We start from the raw sequence: 25337 nt of genomic DNA, 5'->3' as shown, positions 1-25337 counted from the left end.
CGATTTTTTTAAATTTATTTAAATATATATATATATATATATATATATATAGATCCTATAACACTTCCGGTAACGTAAGGATTCCAATGCGGCGTCATACGTCTAAATCGGTTCACTTGTTAACATGTTGGTGTCAATTTGTCAATGGTTGCGGTATCACAAACGTTACACCCTAAATGCATTACACTCCTTTTTGAGCAGTCGTATAAAAAAGCTGAAAATAAAATAACAATATTTTTTTAATAATTCTTGTTTAAAATTCAATTTTTACGAGTCGGCATCTCATTCAATTTAAGAAATTATAAGTTGTAATTTATTTTTAATTTTTTGCCGGCTTAAAGATTTTGACAATTGAAAGAAGAACTGAACTTTTTTCTTTATTATTTTTAAGTTTATTTTTAACTTTTTTTCGATAAATTCATTTTCTTAGTATTTCTTTAACACCAAATGTATTCTTCCTTCTTTATTAGGTTACTCGTACTTTCTCGATCGTTATAGCACATAACGAAAGGTAGTTTTGGGATAGTTTCAATTTTAAATACTTCCTTGAATTTTTTTTATACATCATGTCATCTTCAGGGTTTATTCCGTTTGGATCATGTTTGGGTAAATAAAAAAAAAGACAATTTGAATTTTGTTTCATTTTCTATTCTTACTTTTTCATTCTTTAATTAACTTCGTATCTGCTTTTTTTGGAAAAATTTTCTTCCCCTATTTTCTCTTGGTTTTTCCTGAAAGCTCTTAAAATTTTTACTTTTATTTCTGAAAGCATTTCGTTGTAAAATTTATTTTCTTTAATTCTTTACATATGTTTTAATTTCTTTAAACTAGTTTTTTATTTAGGAAGAAAAAGATTGTTTTTCTTAATACGCTGTCCTTTATTTTTTTAAAGAAAACTTTTATTGAAATTTTTGAAAATTTCACGGTAGGATAGTTTGATTATTTATAAACTTAGGTCCTAACATATTTAAAAAAAACTTTTCTTTCTTTTGTTTTTCTCGATTCGCTGACTGTCATCATCGTTTATGAGCCAAATATCAAATTCTAGTTACAATGTCTAAATTTTGCTTTAAAAGCAACGATTTTTTTGTTTTATATATATATATATATATATATTCTAGTTATATTTTATTTATTTTTATTTCTAAGTTGGATCTTTTCAGATCGTTATAGTGCATTAATTATTTCATCGAGATAAAATTATTTATTTAGTTGGTGATTTTTTTTTTTTTTTCATTTAATTTGAATACGTCATATATACGTTAAGTATTAAAAAACAGAAGAATTATTATTATCAGATAATAGGATGTATTGTTAAAAAAATAATAATTCCCGAAATAAATTTGGCTTATTAAAACTGAATTATTAAACTCTACTCTATTACGTTAACAAACAAATTATTTGATCACGAAGAGGTTAGTTGTACAGTTTATTATTTAGTGACTATTTTTTTAAATGAAAAAATAAAACTTAAAAAGATTTATCCATATCGATGATAAGATATATGTTTTATATGTATAAAAAACAACTTTAGTTATACGTTAAAGAAACGTATAATAAAACGTTAAAGAAAATAAATCAAAATAATTCATTTATTTTCTTTTAGCTAAAAAAATTCATTAATTTCAATTTATATATATATATATTTCCTTATAATTTTTTGTGCACTTTTTTAATATTAGTCGGTAGTCCAATTCACTGTCATATTAAAGAAGAACGTGTAAATCAAATGGAAATTATAATGAGCTAATTATAAAAAGTATTTGTTATAGATTACTGATTATTTTTATGATAAATTTTTTTCTTTTCTCATTTAAATTAATATAGTTATATTTCACTTGACATATTATCAGATTTGTTATTAAATTTTCCTTATACGAAATCCATTCAGCTTTTTTTGCCGATTTTCATAATAATTAATTCTACTATTCATTAATTTTTGCTCCAATCACTGCTGTTTTTTTTAAGCCAACTAACAAAAAAACAAATTAGTAATTGTTAACTCAATTTACTGAATTGTCAAAATTACATTTCATTACAATATTTCAGTAAATTTTATTATATCACGTTAAGTTTAACCCGATAATTTAATCGCTTATAAAAAATATCTAAAAAAGAATATTAATTTTTTTCTTATATTTCACAAATCTGTGGATTTTTATCTTATTCTTAAATAAGAAAACTATATATATATATATATATATATATATATATACACCTTACATATACATACAGACTGTATGTCGAGACTCTCACGAGATGTTCGTAACCTATTCTACTCGTAAAAATAATGGAAAACGTTTATATAAACATATATCCTAAAATGTTTCGTTTGCGAGTTACGGCTAGTGAAAATTTTGTTCGGATTTCAGCTACCGTGGCGTGGCGCCTTCCCGGATCTCTTGTGCCGTTTCCGCTCGCTTAAATAATCATTTCCCTGACAAACGGATCAGTCGTGAATATCTACAATACTGGCCACCACGATCGTCTGATCTAACGCCTTTAGACCTTTTCGTCTGGAGACGGATGAAAAATAGTGTATACAAAACAAAGTTAATTCTCGTGAGGGATTAATCGTCCACATTACGGATACGGCTGGACAAATTAAAGACAGCCCTGAAAGACGTTTGGGAGTCCCGTTTTGACTAAAAGAAACGAAAAGGCAGTGCAGATGCGTGCAATGAAATGTGATAAAAATGGCGGACGTTTTTTAACATTTATTATAAACAAGTACGTGTAATGATGGACTTCGGTCTAGTCTACTGTTTCTGAATAAAATTCAAATTTTTTCTTTATTTTATTCAATTTATCTTGCACGGTTTCGTTCAAAATTCAATCCTTTAAAAATTCTTTTAAAATTGTTACGTTTTTATTACCCGTTTAACAAAGTTATGGTACATCAAACATAAAAAAGTTCTTTACTTCTATTTATTGGATCTGACCTCAGATTTCTGAAAACATACTGCAGATGCGTTTCGAGACCTATTAAATTCGACATTTTAAGTCGAGAACCATAAGAAATCATTAACTCTTTCCCTTAATCTATGTCCTAGAAATTTCAGTACAACCTTATTTTAACCGAATAGTCGAAATTCTAGCGAAATATTTCATAGGCTGTAACTTGCAAACGAAGCATTTTAGGACATATGTTGATCTGAACTTTTTCCACTATTTTCACGGGTAGAATAAATTAAGAAAATACCAGAACTTCGTGATACACTGTGTTCATATATATATATATATATATATATATATATATATACATAATACAGAGTGTTCCACCAAGAAACGGAAAGAATTTCTGGACAAGCTTTACCAGTGAAAATAATGAAGAAAGTTTATGGATCCGAATGCTAAAAGTATTAATCTTTATATTTCAAATTCAATTTATTTTTTCAGCCACGTTTCGGATATTTTTATGTTAATAAAATTGATTTTTTGTAACTTGATTTTGTTTTTTAGTAGAGTTTATTAACATCATTTTGTTCAGAATTAAATTCTCTATAAGATTTGTTTAAAATGTTTAATTATTTATTATCCATGTAACAAAGTTATTGCACCTAAAACATAACAAAACTGGGTTTTCACTACAATGTTTTGCGTTCTAGCCCAGTTTTCTCAAAAATCACTACAGATAGAGTTCTGAAACCTGTTTTATTCAATTTGTCACGTCAAAAACCGTCAACTCAATTCAATTTGTCAAGTCATAAGAAACCATCAAGCTTGCCTTTTAATTTGGGTTCCTAGAATTTCAGTAGGGCTTTATTTAATTCTTTGCTCAAGAATCATTGCGAAATTTTTCGCCAGCCTAACTCACCGATGAAGCGTTTCCCGGACCCATGTTTATATAAAGTTTTTTTAATTATTTTCATCGGTTGAACTCGTCTTGAAGTTCTTTCCATTTCTTGGTGAAACATTCTTTGTATATATATATAGTTAATAATTACTTACTATTTTGTTATCTTACGCATTATTTTATGCTTCTTTTATTATTATAATTATTTCAATAATTAATAATTAACCTATAAAACTTTTAAATCAATAAAAGGTTTTCTATGAAATATTTAATTAATAAAAATTGCCGTGTGAATTATTAAAATCAATCATTTCATTCATAATAAAATATTACAATTTTCATGAAACACGTTAATCGTAAAAAATACGATGACTATAGACATTTTAAATTTAGTAGTTAACATTATAGGTCAAACATATTGTTTTAAAAATACATTATTAAAAAAAAAAACAAATTAAACGTACAATAAAAGATTGGATGTAAAAAGATTTAAATTAAATAAAAATATAATAAAAAAGTTTACGTAAGAAATAAATTTTAAAAACGTATATTCTTCCATTTTATTACATGTTATGTTTTATTATGATGTATGCACTTACTTTATATTACGTGCATGTTTACTCTTTTACTTACATACAAACGTAAATTTAAAAAAAGGCATGTTTTATGAATTTATATTTATTTATGATTATCTATAGAAAAAAATATTTTAATACTGTTTTATATATTATTTTCCTTATACTATATAATGTTTTATATATATATATATATACACACACACATGTTTTAAGACAAGCATTTCTTTTTTTTAATTTGAGAAGAAAAGGAAAAAATGTGTGCTTATTTTTTTTTAAACTCAACTTCTACAATAATAAGTTAAGGTGTGAATAAATAATCAATAATTGAATAAACATGCTCATTAAAAGTGTACTAGTTTTTATTTTCATAATTAATCATACAATCTTAGCCTTATTATTAATATAAATAAATAAATTAGCTGATATCTTTAAAGGTCATAAATATTTATAAATTTACATTTTCCTTCAAGTTAAATTATAATATATATATAAAAAATAAAAAAACCCTTATATCCAACTTGCAATGAAAAAACTATACAGTTCACGCCTTAAAATCTTATTACTAAACAGTTTTATTACGTTTAATAATTAAATTAACTTCTTTTTCTACGGCTGTATTATAACATTTGAATTACGCGGCTGAAACCTGCACCATAATGGGGTCATTATGTTACAGGTGTTCAACCGTTCAAAAGCCTACTCTTTTCAATCGCTGACCGATTAGAAGCAGTACCCGCTTCTCTCTATCTGCCGGTATTTTACTTTGATTTTAATCCGACTTAGTAGTTGGCAAGCAGAAGTTAATTTGAAAGAACACCGATAAGTAACAAAGTTTATATATTACACCGTTTAACCTTTTGTTAATAACCTCTCTAAGAAAACCGTAAACGTAATTTGTTAATTACGGATTCTAAGAAAGAAATGTCTTTTAACGTCGATCGATAACCTATCGCCGAGGAAATATATTGTTTAAAGATTTTTTGAAAAACGAAAAAATATTCCTTAAGCAATGTGTTCTAGCGTCGATTTAAATTAATAATCTCAACATTTTCTAAGCCGTAGAAAAAATACAGTACGTGACTCTAATGGCCATTAATGCGTTCTTGCGAAGTTTACGACACTCGCCGAGGTTCCTGCGGTAACTTAATTCGCACGCGTACACCGATCGTTACCGTTATAGGTTCGTCACATAATGTACCGTTTGTATATAATTTTACTGTTTAGGTCTAATAAATTTTAACACATAAACCTGAATAAGATTACTTTCATATTTATTAAGACAGTTTTTTGATAAAATCTTACTTGCAATTTAAATATTAATATATCTATATATAAGTATCTGTATGTGTAATTTCTTATATGAGTCATTCAATTCATTTAGGCTATATATACATTTTTAAAAAAAGAGTTAAGTAATAGAACCTAGATTATTTATTTTTTTATTTTCTTAGTTCATTAAAAAATCTTTATTTTACATTAAAGTAACATTAAATCATATTTTATTTGAGGATTCAAGAATTAATATTTATCTAATGATAAAAATAAAAATCTTTCTACAGGATTAAATTAATTGTTCGTCAATTATGTTTTGGTAATATTAAGATTATAAATGAAAATTACAATTAAAAACGGGAAAAAAGTCAACGTATAATTCAAAATATAATTTTTTTTTTTTTATTAATATTTTTTTGATTTTTATAGTTACCTTTACAATAAATTTGAATAATTATTGGTTTTGATAAATTTAAAATTAAGTTGTTAACGATTTTTTAATATGCCGGTACGAGCAATCGGAATTGTTTTTTGATCGCGTGGGTTTTTTTTATCGGTAATATCATAAACCAGTATAATAGCTATTTTCTAATAGACGGGTATTATTCTTGAATTCTCTATCGCGCGGCGGGTCTATCGTCGCGTCGCTCCTATTTCTTAGTTTCTTATAGGTTGTGTTACTTAAAAGTAGATTTAAGGGATAGGAGTAGGTATCGGCTTAAAAAATGTGTATATAGGCTATGATGTCTTGGGTGGCTGATAAAAACTACTGCACATGTATGAAGCCTGAAAACCTGGGATACGGTGTGTAACGAGGGTTGCGGTGTGTGTGTGTGTTCAGGAAACGGAAAGAAGGTGGTGGGGGGCGGGGTATGGAGGGCGGCGAGCCGGGTTCGGCAGCTGCCCCGGGGGCTGAAGACGGGGGCGGCTGGAGGGCGTACTACGAACATCCCCTGACTGCGGCTACCTCCGCCATGCTCAACATCAGCGGCGCGGCCGCGGCCTCCGAAGATCCACCTCCATCGTCCATGGGCTTCATCTACGAGTACTACAAGCTGCCGCAACTTGGAGGTGCCGATAAGGATAAACTCTCCGATATATGGCAGTAAGTTTGGGTCCACTTTCTATCGCTAATTCTCTTTTTGTCATTTTGCTACGCATGTTATTGGTGTTCGGCTCGCACGCTTTCGCTTTCGCTTTATGTGTTTTGCTTACCGCTTTTTAGTAGTTTAATGCACGACAGTTAATATTATTTTTCAGGTAATCGATCGATCATCGATCGCTCTTGTTACGTAGTTATTTTGTTCGATGTATCAAATAAGCTCCCGATGGATTACATCGTGACATTACACTTCGGTAATTTATTTAGCGTTAATCTACTAATAACAGCTTTTAGTATACTTGCTTCACGTCTAAAAACGTATTTTACCAAACGTATACGAATAAAATGTTTTTATTAACCGGTATTAAATAACAGTTGAAAAATTTCATAAATTCGAATACAAATTTCTTTTTTTGTCGATCAAACTCGCATACTAATTTTTTATTTTCTTTTTGAGATGATTAATTCACCGTATTAGCTTGAAAGCTTGCGCATGCGAATACGTAACGGAAGTTTTACAGCGTATGAAAAATGACCTGAGCGGGATTCGAACCTGGGAACTCCGTATGAAAGGCCCAGACGCTACCGACCGCTCCGCCACGGAGATCGGCAAATTTAAAGGATTAATTTTAATGTTAAATTATTTTTGATCTCACCGAGAAATGGAAACCGAACCAAAATTTAATTTAAATAAATTAAGAACTGTTAACAAAATTCTCTGTGATAATTTTATCGTTCGAATTTTTTTTTTTTTTTTTTATTGAATACATTTTTAAACTTTAAATAAAACATAAAACCCTTTTCAATGTCGTCAATAAACTCATTACTGAATAATCAAACTCGGACGTAGATTAATTTTTGGTCTTCAATTCAATCCCGATTCATAAAAATAAATAACATACACAGAAATTGAAAAGCGCTAATATTTATTATAAAAATACTTTTAGTAGAAAGTTCCTTTTTTATTTCTTAACCTTTTATTAGAAATAAAAAGTGTTTTTAACTTTTTTTTTATTATTACTAAATATGCATTATTAAGGAGAAACGGGTTATTAATAAAATATTTTGTTCTGTTAAATATACATCTGAAATATAAATATAATTAGATATATAAAAATAATGGTTTCCAGGTTAAAAAAAAAAAAATATTAATGCAACAGTCTTAAAGGTAAAAGCTGTTTTATGTTCGATCCCTGGAACAATACTTATTATTATTTTTTTTTAATAGTTCATACAAATTTTAAATTTATCTTTAGTTAATTTATAATCGTTGTAAAATATTAACTATTTTTTTTTTTTTCTTTTTTTTTAGTAAATATTTATGAAGAGATTAAAATTTATAAATTTAAGTTAGCTAAGGTTTTGTTGTAGCAGATTGAATTTAAAAATAAAAATGTTTTAAATAACGTACTTTCCAGCCCGAAGGATAAATTTTTAATCGAAAAGGGCATCGAGCATTGTTATTTTTGTTTATTTATTATTTAATTTAGACGGTCTAGTCTAAAAAAAAAAAATGAATTATACATGCGAATAGAAAATTTTAAACCTTTTCGAAATTCAAAACTTAGTAACGGTTATTTCACTCGAGGCGTCATCGTTATCTGCCTTACATGATTCTCGCGGTAGAGAGTAGAACGATGCTTTATATAAGAAGAACTATTTGATTATATAATACGAGATAGGCCCTTAGCCGAGAACAATGCCACGGGCGGGGCCGGCGATAAAAAAGGGAACCTTGCCGATCATAAAATGTAGTCAGCCGTTTTCCCAGGACGGCGGGCGACAAGACAATTTATGGCGTAGAGAGACATCCCCCTCGTCTTATCTCGCGCGCTCCACCTCGAGCTCGGCTAATTGCACGATTGTCCCTCCTGTCTGAGCTACCTTACGCTCCGAAATTTGAGACTTTCTCCGGGACAAATCTTTACATACCGCGGTTTATATCCATTATGCTGTCTTCCTAGGCAATATTTTACGGTAATAGCTCCTTTATGATCCGACAGATAAGTAACTTTCAAATTCATTACTCGGCTATTGTATTTTTTCCTTCAAAAACCCGCTCGCTTTTTAATAATTTCGTTTAATTATTTAATAGAATGTTTGAATATATTTATCCGTATCTCGATTCAGATATACGCTCGCAAATTATATATATTTACTTATTTATTTCGCTACGATATATCATACCGTATTCAGCAAAACAAAAATCTGATAAATAACCTTAAATAATTATATTAAAGTTCACGTTGGGAGGTCCATCGTTAAAACGACCTTGAGATACAGCGGTTTATCCATTCGATTCCTAGATAACATCTGAATTTGATCATTTTTCATCGTTCGAAAAAAATTTAATCGCCTAAGCAACGCTAATATATTTATTTAAAAATCACATATTAGTTATTTTCTATCTAATAAATATTTTTATTAATTCCTCCTAACGAATATGATCGCTTAATCAACGAAATGCGCGTAGATTTATATTTTTTATTAACGGTTTTCGACCTTTTATCTTTATTTAGTTTATTATAGAAACCACCTTTGTATTTAAAATATTGTGGTTTGTTTTCATCAAACCCCACTCCGCCAGGCGATAAATTTTTTCCTAACTGTAAACAATCGTTAAAAATTCTGTTAAAATGTCGTTTACTTTCATAATTTATTTAGTGTTAAAACACACAAAAACGTTATGTTATTTTAGTTTAAAAATTCTAATAATTAACCGGGGATACATAAATTAAATAATTTATATGATATCAAGGTTTTTCTTTACTTCCTAGTACAAAGTAAGGAAGTATTGCGATCGAAAAAAATTTCGGTTTTCAAATTTCAACGGAAATATCCATTTTGATCATACCTGAATCCATTTTGACTAGTTTCGGTGGGACGTCTGTGCGTACGTATCTGGTATAACTCAAAAACGATTAGCCGTAGGATGTTGAAATTTTTGATTTAGGACTGTTGTAACCTCTAGTTGTGCAACTCTCTTTTTAATTGCAATTGACTAGAGCAAAAGTGTAGTTTCTTAACTGCAGTAATAACCCCTCATTTAGAGCTTTTCAGCGATGTATCACACAAGCGGTACTTATTTTCATCGGTTCCACAGTTGTAGCCAAATAAACTTTTAATTAATGAAATATTTGGATCTTACAAGGGGAAGGCACATCGGTTCGAATCTACATTTCCTTTTTTAACTTTTTCTTTAATTTAAATATATTGATTTAATAACAATTATTATCTTCCGACTGTAAAAAGGTTTTACGTTAAACAATAATTCAATAACAATAAAAAAAAGAAAATATGAAAAAAACAGAAGTTATTAATGAAATAAAATTTGATGTACTATTCATTTTAAAAAAAATGTGTTTATGTAATTTAATAGCCGTACAAGGAAGTCATGTGGTGTCCACATCAGATTTTTTATATTAAGATTTAAATTAGATTTCTTAATCTATTATCCATTTCAACTTATCATCGGTATTCACATATAAATATGTATATAAATTTAAAAAATTATACGAAGTACTTAAAGTTAACTGCAACGAATACCGTATTTTAGTTTTTACAAAGTAAAATTTCATTTTGATATGTAGTACAGTATTTAAATATGTTAACGATGAAACATATGTCATAGTCAACAGCCTATTACATTTTTTAAAAATTTATTACATGTATATTTAAAAAAAAAAAAATGTATTAAATTACGATTGTGTAACAAGATTAATTTTTTTTTTTTGCAGAAATGGACATAACTTTTCACTTTCTAAAATATTATTTCACTTTTAATTTTATCTGAATATTTTCAAAATGAAAAAACCGGTCTGTTCACACAAATATTATTTTAAAAGTATTTTTTACATTTTTTTTTTATGTTGTTATTAGTACGTATCGTATTTCTAATAAACCGAACTTTTGGAAGTCAATACCTCGGTATTGTGTTGAAACCTTCTTGACAAACAAAACAACGATGCATTTCTCAACACATCTCTCTATTACTCAGGACTGAGGCCAGCTGCTGTAATTCTATATTCTACTACGCTGCTACTACGATCGCTCTAAATCGTTGTCGCTGGTGGTCGTTCGACGATTTAATGGCATTGATAAAGTCGTATCGGTTTTCATTATTTACACTGAAATTTCTACCGTATTTAAGGCGTATTAAACAAATCGCTCGGACCACTGTAGCTAACTACCTCGGTTAATATACCTAGATTCCTCGATAAATATTTTTACTGCGACATGTAGGATTAAATATCAAATTACCATAAAATATCCCGTTTATATTCTCCTAAATATATTAAATATTAAAAAAAGGACATAACATCGATGAGAAGAGACAGATGAGTTTCATTTCGGCCTATACGTTAAAAGATTCTATATTTCTTGAAAAAAAAAAAAATCAAATTTAACATTTTGGATCGATTATAAAGAGAAAAATCTCTTCATATTTTAATATAAAAGAAAAAAAATTTTTTTTTTGTATTTCAAATGAAATTTTTTAAAGCAAATATATGCCGTTTTCATCGACAACTAAACTTCCTCGATTTCAGGACTAAAAAGTGTGACAAGTGATTTTCACAGGTCGCTTTTGAAGCCGACTTTATGCAGTTACGAGAGCTCTGTAGACAACGAAACAAATAGTAGTCTGATGACGCAAGTAAACAAAAAAATTCATTCGGATAAATCCTGTATTTGGCTTTATTTTATCTTTAATTTTTTTAATTTCCTTCCCTAACTAAATTAATAATAATTTCTACTCTTCGTATTAATAGAACAGACACAAAATTGTAACTTACAACTTTTGCAATCTACTTTAATAATTTAAGGGTTATTCAGAGGTTATTCAACCGATTTAAATAAATTAGTTATCGGTTTTGTTCGCTATAAAAAGCTTAATTAAAAGCTTTTTATAGCAGCCATTTTTTAATTTTTAAATGTATCTATTTTCTAGACATTTTTTGGGTATATGTACACAAAATTTCATTAAAATAAATCAATCCTTAAGATAAAGATTTTTATTGAAATATCACAAATGCGGTATGGATTTTTTTGCATTTGTCAACGTCTAATTTTATAATTAATTTACCCTAGAAGCCTAAAAAATTAAAAAAAAAGGGGGATAATGTACGTTGGAGTGTTTTAAGCTTAATAAATTTTGACTGGATAGATTTATATTGATGAAATTTTCTACAGCTGGTTTATATGGGGTAATTTGTTGACAATTGTGTTCAATATCTCCAAGGAGCGGGGTAGATAGTTTCTTTTTGGATCAATTCTCTCAAAATTGTTGCGAACAGAATCCCACTTTATATATTTCTTTTCCCCCTAGATCCACGAGCCGGAAATCCAAGTAAGTATACTCGACTCAGGGACGTGTCCTTTCCGGATCTTTTAATTGCTTGCCTCTAATCTCCGACGGAAGAAACCAGGCCCGGCTAAGCCGTTACTAGCCCCCCCCCACCCCGCCAGTGACCGGGTCTCGGTCTTTCCTTTTGCCAGCCTCAAACCGACGGCGCCGGAGCCGAAGCCGCCAAAGCGTATCCGGGAATCCACACCGCCGGCCGGGTCTCGGTCTTTTCATTCATTCACACCTAATGGACCCCAGGAGTCTCCGCTCCATCACGGGAACCCACACACCAGGGCGTGTGAGCCCTCAGGAACGGGGCTGTCTGCCCTGCCCTGCTATTAACTGAAACCCTTAGTATCCCAGTCGTCTTGCCTCATCTTCTTTTATTCTGAGGACTGCTCTTGCAAATATTGCAAAATTATTCCGGTTTCCACTCCAAGAGCTGCTCCGGTCAGGTATGCATCAGTCCTGGATTTATACAATGTTCCTCCCATCGTCTGCACACAAAATAGTGTGTTCGGCATCGTCAACCGCATCGCAGTAACAACAGACGGGTGACTCTCTCCTGCCAAACCTATGCAGGTATTGTTCAAACGCACCGTGTCCCGACATGAGTTGCGTTGTGTGGTAATCTAATTCGCCATGAGAGCGATCTAGCCAAACATCCAGGTCCGGGATAGTTTTTCTGGTCCATGCGGCCACTGCTGAACCCGCCCGTGCCACCTTCCACTGTTCCCGTATAATAGAATTGGCATCTTCGGCTACACCGGACGCCCTTAGTTTTCGTCCTTTAATCTGCAATTCTATCGGGGACACCGAAGAAAGAACGCACAGTGCATCATACGATAAGGTTTGGTACCCCGAAACTACCCCCAGAAGTGACTTCCTATGAGTGCTAGTTAGTTTTCTTCTGTTGCGCTGGACATTAACCGCATCGGCCCATACCGGGGCGGCGTACAACACAGACGACGTTATCGCCGAGGTGATAAGTCGCCTCTTCGACGCACGTGGAATTCCTTGTCCCGCAAAGAGACCTCGCAAGGCACGAATTGTTGTTACCCCACTTTATATTAGGCTAAGCTTAGTATGTTAAGCACATATGTTACCGTTTTTTCTCTCTTAATTTTCCTCCAAAATCGAAAAAAGCTATTTTTTTCATTACAAGCTATTTTTTATTTATTATACAGTGCAACCGACCCACAAAAAATACTTTGGGGCAATATTAAGGGGTGGGGAACCGATCAAAGGTTAGAAATATCGATTTTCTTTTAATCTTTAAAACCTTTTTCTGGTTTATTTTCTTGTATCAATTCTTTTCAACTGTGTAAGGGTAAATAACCAATTTCAGGAAAATATTTTAACTATTTAGATTTTTTTAAATTTTTTTTCTATTAAAATTGAATTAAGAGTAAATCAATTCCTCTTACAGGCTTAGCATAATGTTGCTTATCAATATACCATCTTTAAAAAAAAAAAAAAAAAGGAATAGGTACGAGTGAATAACTGTCATAATAAAAATAGAAAAACATTATTATTTTTTAAATACCATTGCGGGGTAGACAATAAATTCTATTCTACGACACATTTATGGGCGTTTTACATTTTTATTATAATACTTATTCGACCCGGTTTGTATTATTTATACGTAAATTATCCGTATTAATAAATTTCAACTAGTTAAGCGATTTTATTTGTATTATATTTTAGTATTAGAAATAAAATTTACTATTTGTCAGCGTCGTATAAATTTAAATTAGATCGGTAGAATTCTTATATAATACGGAAAATAATTTACACAAACTACGGTGCGTATTTAGAACAACAATTCATCACAATTAGATGAAGGTAAAGTATGCAAATTCTATCTTTATATTATTAATCTATTACTTATAAGTAACAAGTAAGTAAGAATTTACGAGTTATCTATTATTACTGTAAATAAGGTGTATATACATTTTAACAATTACATTCGAGCTCGCTCACCGGATCGAATACTAAAGCTGTCTAAAGGTGTTGGTGATGTATTCACGATAAAAATAATGTTATTCTATAAATTATACTTTATATTTAGCACGTTATTTATGTTTTTTTTCTCTTAGATTTTATTTAATCGTACTTGCATTTCTATCTCCTACATTCATTGTTCTTTAAGCATGAATTATAGTCGAAATAATGTAAGATTTATCAAATTTACGACAACTACTTGTATTAGCAACAAAATAAAACTCGTTATAATACGTTCAACCTATTATATATAAATGCACAGTATGTGACGTCATTTTTTTTCTACGAAGAATAATGTAAAAAGAGAGAAAAGTTTTGACCCGGACGTTTTACGTATTTCTGGTTACCGTTTTTCTTCTTTATGTAATATTACACGTTTCGTAAATATTTTAATTAATCTGAAAATATTTTACTTCTTTTCATTCATTACGCATCCAAATACTTAGTGACGTCATACCGGTATATCGGTAAAAATCATACCGCAAGTAAATATAATTATTTTTAACTCACGCGTTATGATCTGATATATTTTATAAAAAATTCACGATATTAAAATACGTATTGATAATTATAGACATCAAGGTTACATTTTTTCCTCTTATAAAAATAATTTCCTGTACATGTATTAAACATATATTTGTGATGGAATTAAAATATTTAATTAAATAAGAGATAATTATTAAAAATTAAAAAACACGACACCAAAAAAAAACATAGCGTACGGGTAACAATTTTGTATATAATGTAAGTTTATTTTCAAATATATATATATTACATATTTATATAGCCTATATGACACTCCCGGTAACGTAAGGATTCCATTGCGGGATCATACATCTAAGTCGGTTCAGCTGTTGTTGAACTGCTACGCTGGAACAATCATACGTATAAAATATATATTATATGTTCGAAATATGGCACCATACTTTTTTAGATGAATTCTATTATCTTGATGTCCTACAAAAGGTGTCAAAAAATATGGTACAAACGGTTCAGACCTGCCTTTAGGAAAACGGAGGACATTTCCAACATTTTCTTTAAGACATTACCGGTTGTGTGTTAATCGAATCGAATGCGAGTCTAAGTATTACAGTCCGTAGTGGAATTATAGCGTATAGTACCATGATGCGCACGATAAAATGATCTCACTATATAATGTAAATTATTATAAAATAAATAATGACGCCAGTAATCTGTAATATTACAGTAATTTAAAGTCTTCTTACTTCAATAAAGAAACTGTATCCCGTCTCAATAGTTAATAATTCAACCGATAGATAACAAAACTTTATTCCGATATAATTTGCTATAATACTTTTTCATTACGCGGACAAAACTTCTAGTTACAGAATATACGGAAGAACTTAATTTTCTTATTCCATACGGTTTTTCATTTTGTATCCGATATATAAATCGTATTAACTTAAATCTAAATCTCTTAACGTAAATATATATTTATTTAAAAGCTTGCAAAACAAAGGTAGAGCAAGAAAAATTACTTCGATTATAAAAATAAAGTAGATTGTAAGCTCATATATTTTCAAAAACTTTACCTTAATTCAAATTTTGATTTTTTTTTTCGATCAGACCGATACGTATTCCGTTTACAAATACAGATGAAATACAATAAATTTATTCGAAATAATTATTTTTATTAAAAAGTTATATAAAGATTTCTATAACGTACATAAAAATAAATAATTAATTAAATATTTCAAATTAAATTTACAAAATCCATTAAGCTTTTATTAAAATGAATTCTTAACTTTTTTTAAAAAAGAAGCGAGATCGTAGAGTATCCGATTAGACAAGTATAACGTATTTTATTTAACTAATTACACGGATATGAGGGAAATAATTTTATAATGCAGCGGCAGTAACGGTGGATGTTGCAACCGATAGGATAAAACGGGTAGATATACATATATATATATATACTTATAAACTCTAAGTGTAGACTGTAGTTCACCCTGACACTTGCCTATAAATCTTGTTTGGAGGGGGACTCACTACTGTTTACCTGCATTACTTCCGACCGATGCCCTGGCACAATACAATCGTATAATATATACACACATTCACATATAAACACACTCGCTCTCGCCTATAAAATATATAAATAACTTTCATAAATTTACATTCGTTTTATTGCTTGGTAGCGTATCAGCTATTTCTCAACATTACAGTGACATAATTTTTTTAAAAAAGGTAATTTTCAAGATATTAATCAAGCCTGTTAATAGTTTTTTTTAATAAAAAGTAATTTTCTTATTCGAATAATCCAGCCACAATTTTTATTGTTATTATTAAATAACTGGCGTAGAGGTATAGTTGGTTTAAATAATAAACCCTTTTTGATTTTCTAGGCTGACCAAATTATCTGGGATATTGATAGTCCCCGATGAGGTGTACATAAGTAAAATTTTTTACCGAATTCTAAAAAGGTTATATATTCCACCCGTATATATTTTTTATGTTTGTTCGCGTATAAACGTTTTGCTAATTCCGATTGAAATAAATCTGATTGCAATCGACGCAACTACTTTTTGCAGCGGTACCGTGATGTTGAAAAAAATTTTTAGAGAAAAAATCGGTCTGAAAATTGACCGTCCGTGGATAGGTAGGGAGACACGGTACAAATTCTGATATTTTATATGTATGCGTCACGTTAGATGATGTTATACGGTCTTCTGTTGAGCAGGTAATTTGAGTTTCTGCACAAGATATGTAACAACGTTAATAAAATCGAGGTATCTCGTCTTAAACCTTTTAGACCCGATATACATTACATATAATAAACAGCATCGGTAGGGATAGTGAGAATTTTATAATTCTACATACGCGGATTACATTTACACGGTCTTGAAGTCGGTTCCATTTTCGTTTTAATAATTATTTTACATGATTTTTGTTTTAAATGATTAATTCTCGAATAACATTAAAGTTTGGGCATCGAAGAATATTAAGAAATGGGAATTTTTTAGCGTATGATAAATGCAGTGACTGAACGAGAATCGAACGCTGGACATCCAGATGAAAGGCTGAAATACTACCACTCTACCACGGAGATCGGCATAAATTAAAATAACTACGTTTAATATTAAAAAACAAACTCCCATTTGCAAGTAATTACACGTGAATTTTTTCCACCGGTAAGAAAATTATCTCGTATCTTAATCGTTATGAATGTCAACAGTTTAAAAATATTATTACATAATAGAATCTTTTCAAACAGCAATTTATTTTAACCTTCGGATTTATTTATACTAATCGGTATAATGATCTGAAAAAATTACTTTTATTTACAATGTAATGTTTTCTTTGAATAATTTATGATTGCATTGTTTTTCAATACGTTTAATTTTTATATTAAAAAAGGTTTTTAAATCGATTAAGTTATACAAAATATTAAAGCCGACGACAAAAATCGACTTATTATATTTTTTTATTTAAAAGGTTTCATTTTTACGGAGCGAGTCACGAAAACTTGACGAATTTTAAAACAAATAAGAATAACTATATCGTCGAATAACAATGACGAATAACTATATTGCGGTGTCTTTTCTAGCCGCAGAATGATAAATTTGTGGAGAAAACTTTTCGAAATTACCGTTTCTGTTACAAAAAACGAAAGAACAGCTCCTGTACGCTTCCCTAATATAATTTCTCCAAACTTTACCGACTCATGGAAACAATGATGAGAAACTCTCACCGATCAAGTCAGAAAGCTCGCTGCAACCCTTCGTTTATCCCACAATAATGCCAGAAGAATTCTTTTGTATGTATAAATAATATTGGTGCAAGATCTAACACGCGTGACGTTGTAAATCGGGTGACATTTTGTGCAGATTTTATTAACTTGTTTACCGATGAAATGGTCCTACTAACGAGCGACTGTGCGCATTTTAATTTATCGGGCACAATGAACATATACAATTTTCGTTACTGGCAGGTTACAAATTCTAAGTATTTCATACAAGAACTTTTCACAGTTCACTTATGTATATATATATATATATATAAAACTGATGTGATCTACCACGATTTGGAATAAACTCTTATTTTTTCAAAGAAAAAAGACAACCAATTCTGATCGATACAAACGATTTTACAAAATTTCCTTCTTCCTGAACTAATTTGATAGTCGGTAATCGTCTTGAAAGCGGTACAGTTCTATCAAGATGGTGCAACAGTCCACATTGCCAGAGTATCAATTTTGGATGTTTTCAGACCCTGTGATTTCCAAAGTAGCTTAGTAACTATGTTACTTGATTGTCAGCCTTCTCCAGATCAGTCCGGATGCGACTATTTTCTCTCGGGATATCTAAAGTATAGTGCTCATCAATATAAGTAATAACATTTACGGGCTCGAAAAATCTATACAAAAAGAAATAAGAAAATTCAAGAAAAAAAGGTTCAAGCAGAGACGATAGTTCTACGTGACAAATCGCAAAAGAATATAGAAAACGTGGAGGACATTTCTGTAATACGTTATTTAAAAAATGAAGTTATGCCAATAAATGTTATTATACAGGTTGAGCAACATAAAACAAAACCCATAACGTAACTGTGCAGAATCGGTAGGTTATGTTGGAATGAAATTTTATGAATGATACGGATAAATTAAATAATAAAAACATCAAACGTAATTTAAAGTTGCACTTATTTTCCTTATTGTTACAAAAGATGTTCAAAATGACCACCCTGGGTAACGGTACACTTTTGTGCTCGACTGTACACTCTCGATATTGAGAGTCGTCTGACGCAAAACGTTGTTGTCAATTGCGTTGATTTCTCGTTGAATATTCACCTTCAGTTCATCAATATTATGGGGATTATATGCATAAACTCTCTCCTTTAAGTAGCCACAAAGAAAAACTTCGCAAGTAGACAACTTGGGGGAACGTGGAGACCACCGTCCTCTGCTGACAGCTCGTTCATTTGTGAAACCTGCATGAATGCGATTCAGTGAAACGTTTGATATGTGACACGTTGCTCCGTCTTGTTGGAAGAAGCTGTATTCTTTTTCATTACCAGTTAATTGAGCATAGAATTCTTTGAAAATTGTGAGGTAAACTTTGTGTATTGACAGTCCGGTCAAAAAATATTGGTCCCGCTATACGATTACCTGAAACTGCACACCAAACACGTTTTCTCATCGTGAAATGGACGCTCGAATATCTCGTGAGGATTCCTCGCTATCCAATGCCTGGTTTTCTGCGAATTAACATGGCCGGATAAATAAAACCGTACCTCGACTTATATGAAATACGACATCGGGTCTATCTGTCCATCAACAACGTTTTCGAGAAGCCGAAACACAGGTACGGTTTCAGTTTTAATTCATGAAGAATTTTACGACAAAATATATATTTAACACCAGATTATTGGGATAACTTACATGTGATTTTTTTTGGACAGGCAGAAATTCTCCTTTCAATATCAACAATGGCCTGTGGAATCCTAAAGGAAGGTTGGCTATTTCGTTTTGCATCTGAAACCGAACCTGTTGTATACTATTTTTTAACTAAATCGTGTACGCTACTCTTCGCTGGGATACAGGTATTCCAAAATGTTTTCACGAGTACTTGACGTGATTCTTCAAACGATCCAGAAGAAATATAGGCCTCAATTATAGCTATCCTCTCCTGGACTGAATAAGGCATAGAAACACAACAAGCACTGCAACAAAACGTATACTGCACTGACAAGTAACCACTTGACAAACGGCAGCAACAATCATTAGTAACATATACATCCACTAGTCGCGCTAGTTGTGTCTTTCATAAATAATATTGGGTAGGGGTTTCATTATGGGCTCGGTATTACGTTGCTCACCCTTTATTTGGTATAATTATAAATTAAAACATAATTAGATAAACTATATTTTGTATTTTTTATTTAATTTTTTAAATCTTCAAACATTCCTGTAACTCGCTCTGTATAACTTTTTTTCTAACGTTTTTATTCATTATAAATAAGAAATTTTGAACCAAAATAATTATCCGTAACTTTCGTTTTCTTAAAAACTATTTTATGAAGTTATTATAATCTAATAAACTTCAAGATAGAAGAATTTTGTCAGCTTTTTCCCTTAAAAATTTAACATCAAATAAATTTTAAAAGTTTTAAAATATATTATACATAATCAAATAATCTGGAATATTCATACTTAAAAAAATCACATTTAAAATACAATTTAAATTAATGAAAAAGTTACGTTTTTATAATTAAAAAAGGGAAAAATCATTCAGAATTGACTAATTTTTAATCATATTAATTTTCACGATTAGATTCTTTAACCGTTGTACCTAATCACGTGTTAATAAGTACATTTTAAGCTGTATATTCCTATTTTCTGTAATAATATAAGGAAAAAAATTTTATTGAAAAATAAGGGAAACGAGAAATTTCAACTTTATTTTAAAATTTGTATTGAGTCTTTAAAGAAGAATAGTTAAAATTAATGAAAACTGCCATAATTGTCCCCTTTTTTAAGTTTAGTCCCTGTATACAGAAATATTTATTATGAAATGATTTTTCAATTTTAAAAAACATTTATTTATTTATTTATCTTTTCTATAATAATCAGATAAATAAAAAGAAACAAATGAATTTTATTATGTGACGTTCTAAGGTATTCTACGACTATTTTTTTTATATTACAACGTTTTATTATTCGGAAATGTATTTTAATTTATACTGACAATACTAAATTATTACCGAATTGAGGGTAGTATTACAAAAAGGAATGTTTAATAAATAACTAAAAATCTGAAGAGGATTCACCACCGGTAACATCGTGTGGGGTGTGGGGTGTTTTCGGTGCGGAAATGGGCCGGAAGGGATGCTATTAATAGAAGAATAGAATGTTTTCAATCTGCTTTTGTATTTGCATAATACTCCTGTACACCTTAGTTTATCTTCCACTATCTTCATTTTGAATCCTTAACGGTCGTTCTGCTTTATATCTGTACACAGTACTACTTCATCCGTTTAAAAAAATCACACACAAACGATTCTGAAGCAACCGGTAAACTATTATGTAATTTGTATAAAATTAAAAATAGTTTTTTTTTATTGATCTACATAAGTTATTCAACAGTTTAATTATAACTTTTTTAGAATTAAATCAAAGACATGTAAAGCAATAACTTTATTGATATCTAAGTAACTAAAATTTTAATATCTTATTCGGGAAAACCATTTTTAAATAACTTAATTCTGTATTTTTTTATTCGGTTTTCTTTAACTTACAACGGTTCAGCCGTTGTATGTTAATTAAACTCATTTCCGGCGTAATATAATAGTGAAATCTTACACAACGATTTCAATTAAATGACAATACAATATTCCACAGTTAATTTCGTATTTTTCTATATTTTATATATACAACATTTATATATAATAATATACAAGGAAAATATCTTGAAAAAAGGAGTTGAATCGTTAAGATGTAGCTATCAATCCGATTGATTATGACCGTCGATTCAGTACGAGTCGATCAGGTTGCTGTTGAAGCGAATTTTATGATAAATAGTGAAAATTAACCTTCTAAACTTTATGTACGCTAATAGTTTGATTTAGTTATAACTAACTAAATCACAGTTTAGCTACGGTTCATAGCTACACGATGTTTATAATAATGAAAAGTAATTATTCAGGTTATAATATGGATACTTGTACAATTAAAGAAAAAAACAAAATTAAAAAACTAATTTTAAAGACATGATTTCCTTCAAAAAAAATTAATAAATAAAAAAAAACTATTCGTACTAAAAAATTAAAAAAATGTTTGTTTACAAGAAAATTACTTAAAAAAAAGTTCTACTTTTTTAAGCATGACTAAACAAAAAAAACGTGGGCGCGTTCTTATATACGACTCTGATTTTGATGACATCACCACATAAGCTTAAAGATTTTACGTGAAATGTGAAAATAGAATTTCTTTAGCGTACGAAAAATTCCATGCCTGATCGGAATTCAAACGCGGGAACTCCGAGACGGTGCCACTTTACCACGGAAATAAATATTGCCACTGAGATTTCCCACTAATATTATGTTCTAAATAAGCTCACATCAATATGAAAAAATTCTTCACATTTAAATTTTCTCTAGAATTTTTGTTCAATCTAAAAACAAAACTGTCGACCACCGTGGTTGAGTAGGTAACGTCTCGGCATTTCATGCGGAGATTCCCGGTTCGAATCCCGGTCAGGCATGACATTTTTTCATACGCCATCAATTTTTACCGAGCTAATGACCATATCTATTAATGCTCGCTGTTTTAACAACAACAAAATTTACATACCGAACAACAAAAATAATACTCGATAAAAAATAATTCACAAAAATTGATTCGATATAAAATCCACTCAATCGTAAATCAACATTAAAAACACTTACTTATTCAGATTAAAAATTACTAATGTAATTGATGAGGTTGACTGCACTTTATGTAAATGATTCAAGATGTTTTTTTTTTTTAAATCAAGAATTTTACGGTTATTTTGAAGGACTTGAATCGTGAATAATTAAAAATTTTAACTAATTATTTATAAATATATAAATAAGTTACCATCGTAATTAAAATATAAAATATATATTTAAAAATTATATTGCTCACCACGCTTATCTAATATTAAACTTGTCTTCGCAAATCAATTGTTTAACGGCTTATTTTCACACACATCTCAGCAATGACCGGCCTGAATCTGTTGAAGACTACACCTCATTTACACGTCATATATATATCATTCATCTTCATGTCACTGGGCGTGGGGAGTCGCTTACTGTTGTTCACTAGTCGAACAGATTGCAACATAAACTTTAGGGAGAAAAATGTGATGTGGACACCACATGACTTTCCTGTAGGCCTATTTTTTTATTGTTATAGAATTATTAGTTATCGTAATTTTTTTTACAATCGGAGGTTAATAATTATTAATAAATTTATATATTTAAATTTAAAAAAAAGTTAAAAAAAAATCGAATAAAAACCGATGCGCTTTCACCTAAGATCCAAATATTTCATTAATTAAAATTTTATTCGACTTTTTTGGAGAAGTCCAAAATCCAAATTTGTTTTGGATTTTGGGTTTTTTTGGACGCTTTTGGGCCAGTCGATTGCAATCAAAAGGGGAGGTGCACAACTAGATGTTACAACAATTCTATATCAAAATTTCAACATGCTACAGCTAATCGTTTTTCAGTTATGTCATACATTACGTACCGACGTCAAAATGGATATTTCCGTTGAAATCTGAAAATTGTAATTCTTAGCCATCACAATAGTTCCTTTACTTGGTACAAGGAATTAAAAAATTAAATTACAACTTTAATAAATAGTAGCAATCGATAAAGAAATTCGATTATCTAATCGAATTGTCAATCTTTCATGGTGTCAATAAAATCTCCTTTTTTTACACATAAATCTGTAGGCGGTTTGTCGGTTACAAAATATCATGGAGTGGGGGTGATTGAATCTCTTAGATAATTATGAAATTTATTTACTCGCTGATCCACGAAACCGTATTCTTTAGCCCCATGTAAATCTTAGTAAAGCAGTGTCTTGCTCTTTATGATAAATTTCTTATAATCCGACCAGACCCCACGCTTTTGTAGATTCCAAATATGTTCTATTTAAAGTCACAAATAATTTTTAATTACGTTGTATATTTCATTTCATTAAATTTAAAATAAGTGTTTTGATTTTTAGTAGTTAATTTTTCACTTTTTTAAATCGAATGTTAATATCATTAATATTTGCGTAGTTCATAACGAAACGTTTATCGTATTATTAGTTCGTATCCTGCATTATTTTATACCTTTAAAGATAAAAAAAATAAATAAATAAAATTAATTTTTTAGTAGTCTACCACGATGAATCTAATTAATATATGCGGTGTAAGTTTAGCTTAATTAATTCTCAAATTTATACGGTGAGCTTTTTTTACTTTTAAAAAATAGATAAAATTAATTTAATAAATATTCTGTATAATTATTCGTAGAACGTGTGATAAGCAGTGTTTTTAAATAAGAACTAAGAGCGCGAGTATGTACATGTATATATTTTTACGTACATATACCCCTACGTATTCACACACGTACGTATAACATTTTTTTTAATTTTATCTGCATCACCATCGGTTACCTTTTAATCGTAGAACTGGTTTACGGAGGACCGTTGATCACGTAGTTGGTTAAACCGAAAGGTATGTTTTATGACGACGAAGAATAATGGTATATGTTAATTCATTAGCGATCCGGTAGGAAGGGTCGAGCTCCAGAGAAGGAGGGAAAACGACGGGCATCGAACGCGGGGCTGTAAAGCCGAAGCGTAGTCGTTTGTAATGTAGCGCGTCGCAGCATTAGAATAATAGTAGTCGGACTGTATTATGTAATTAGCTACCTCTCGCGATCTGCCGCGCCCGACAGACGAAGAGATATAGACGGTCGCTGCTTCGGTGGTACCGATAGTCTTCGGTAATTTTAATTTCAAAAAAACAACAAATGGAAGAAGCATAGAAAATAGATTCCAATTTGCAGTTAATGAGATAAGCTACGATCGATATATACATGATAATTACTACATGCTCCGATGTACAATCCTAATAATATACCCCCCTTCACGTTTACGCCCCACCCAACGCCCCTTTAAATAATTTATTATGTATACAACGAACCGGCATCTCTTTACCTTGACTTTTCCTGAATTGTTTGTTTGAACGCATTCGTTATTATTATTTTTTTGTTTTTTTTAATTTACTAAATCATAAGAAAAATAAAAGTCGATAAATTTTAAAATAATTAAACGTTGTAATAAATTTTCAGAATTTAATTGCATTCAAGAGCAAATTTAAGTACTTTTTCACCTTACCGCGCTAATTTACAGGTGTTTTTGCACTCGATATCTTTAAATATATGACCTTCCACGCACTAAATCATTGTTTGTAATTAATAGATGTTCGAAAAGAAAATATATCGTATGTACGTGCGTACATTAAATGTTCTTGAATGTGTAAACCCGCGGTTACATACTTTAATATATAACGTATTATAGACCTTTATGTTGTACTCGTACGTAATTTGCTTCTTTGTAAAAAAAAAGTTAACGGTGTATATAAAATACTTTATGAAGTAAGATTAATATTTTTTAGGACAAACATTCTATATTTTAGTCAAAAAAAATAATAAAGCTAGCTACAAATTCGTTAAAGTATGCAAAATGTAAAAAAGTTT

The 25337-nt window shown here is 30.1% G+C and overlaps 1 protein-coding gene across 4 annotated transcripts in view; it reads left to right on the top strand.

The window, feature by feature from the left end:
• grh (grainy head) overlaps window positions 1-25337 on the top strand; it is a 914307-nt gene that overhangs the window by 648565 nt on the left and 240405 nt on the right. Inside the window, exon 1 of one of the 4 annotated variants that reach the window (XM_075359402.1) lies at window positions 6548-6751. The exons of the other annotated variants lie outside the window; for them this stretch is intronic. Within the exon in view, the coding sequence (XP_075215517.1) occupies window positions 6621-6751 (131 nt within the window). The 5' untranslated portion in view covers window positions 6548-6620. Of the gene's footprint in view, window positions 1-6547; window positions 6752-25337 lie in introns of those variants that run through there. 4 annotated transcript variants of the gene reach the window in all.

This window comes from Lycorma delicatula, chromosome 3 (genome assembly GCF_047948215.1).
Source record: "Lycorma delicatula isolate Av1 chromosome 3, ASM4794821v1, whole genome shotgun sequence".
Classification (NCBI taxonomy): Eukaryota; Metazoa; Arthropoda; class Insecta; order Hemiptera; family Fulgoridae; genus Lycorma; species Lycorma delicatula.
This window is presented reverse-complemented; position numbering and strand designations above follow the sequence as displayed.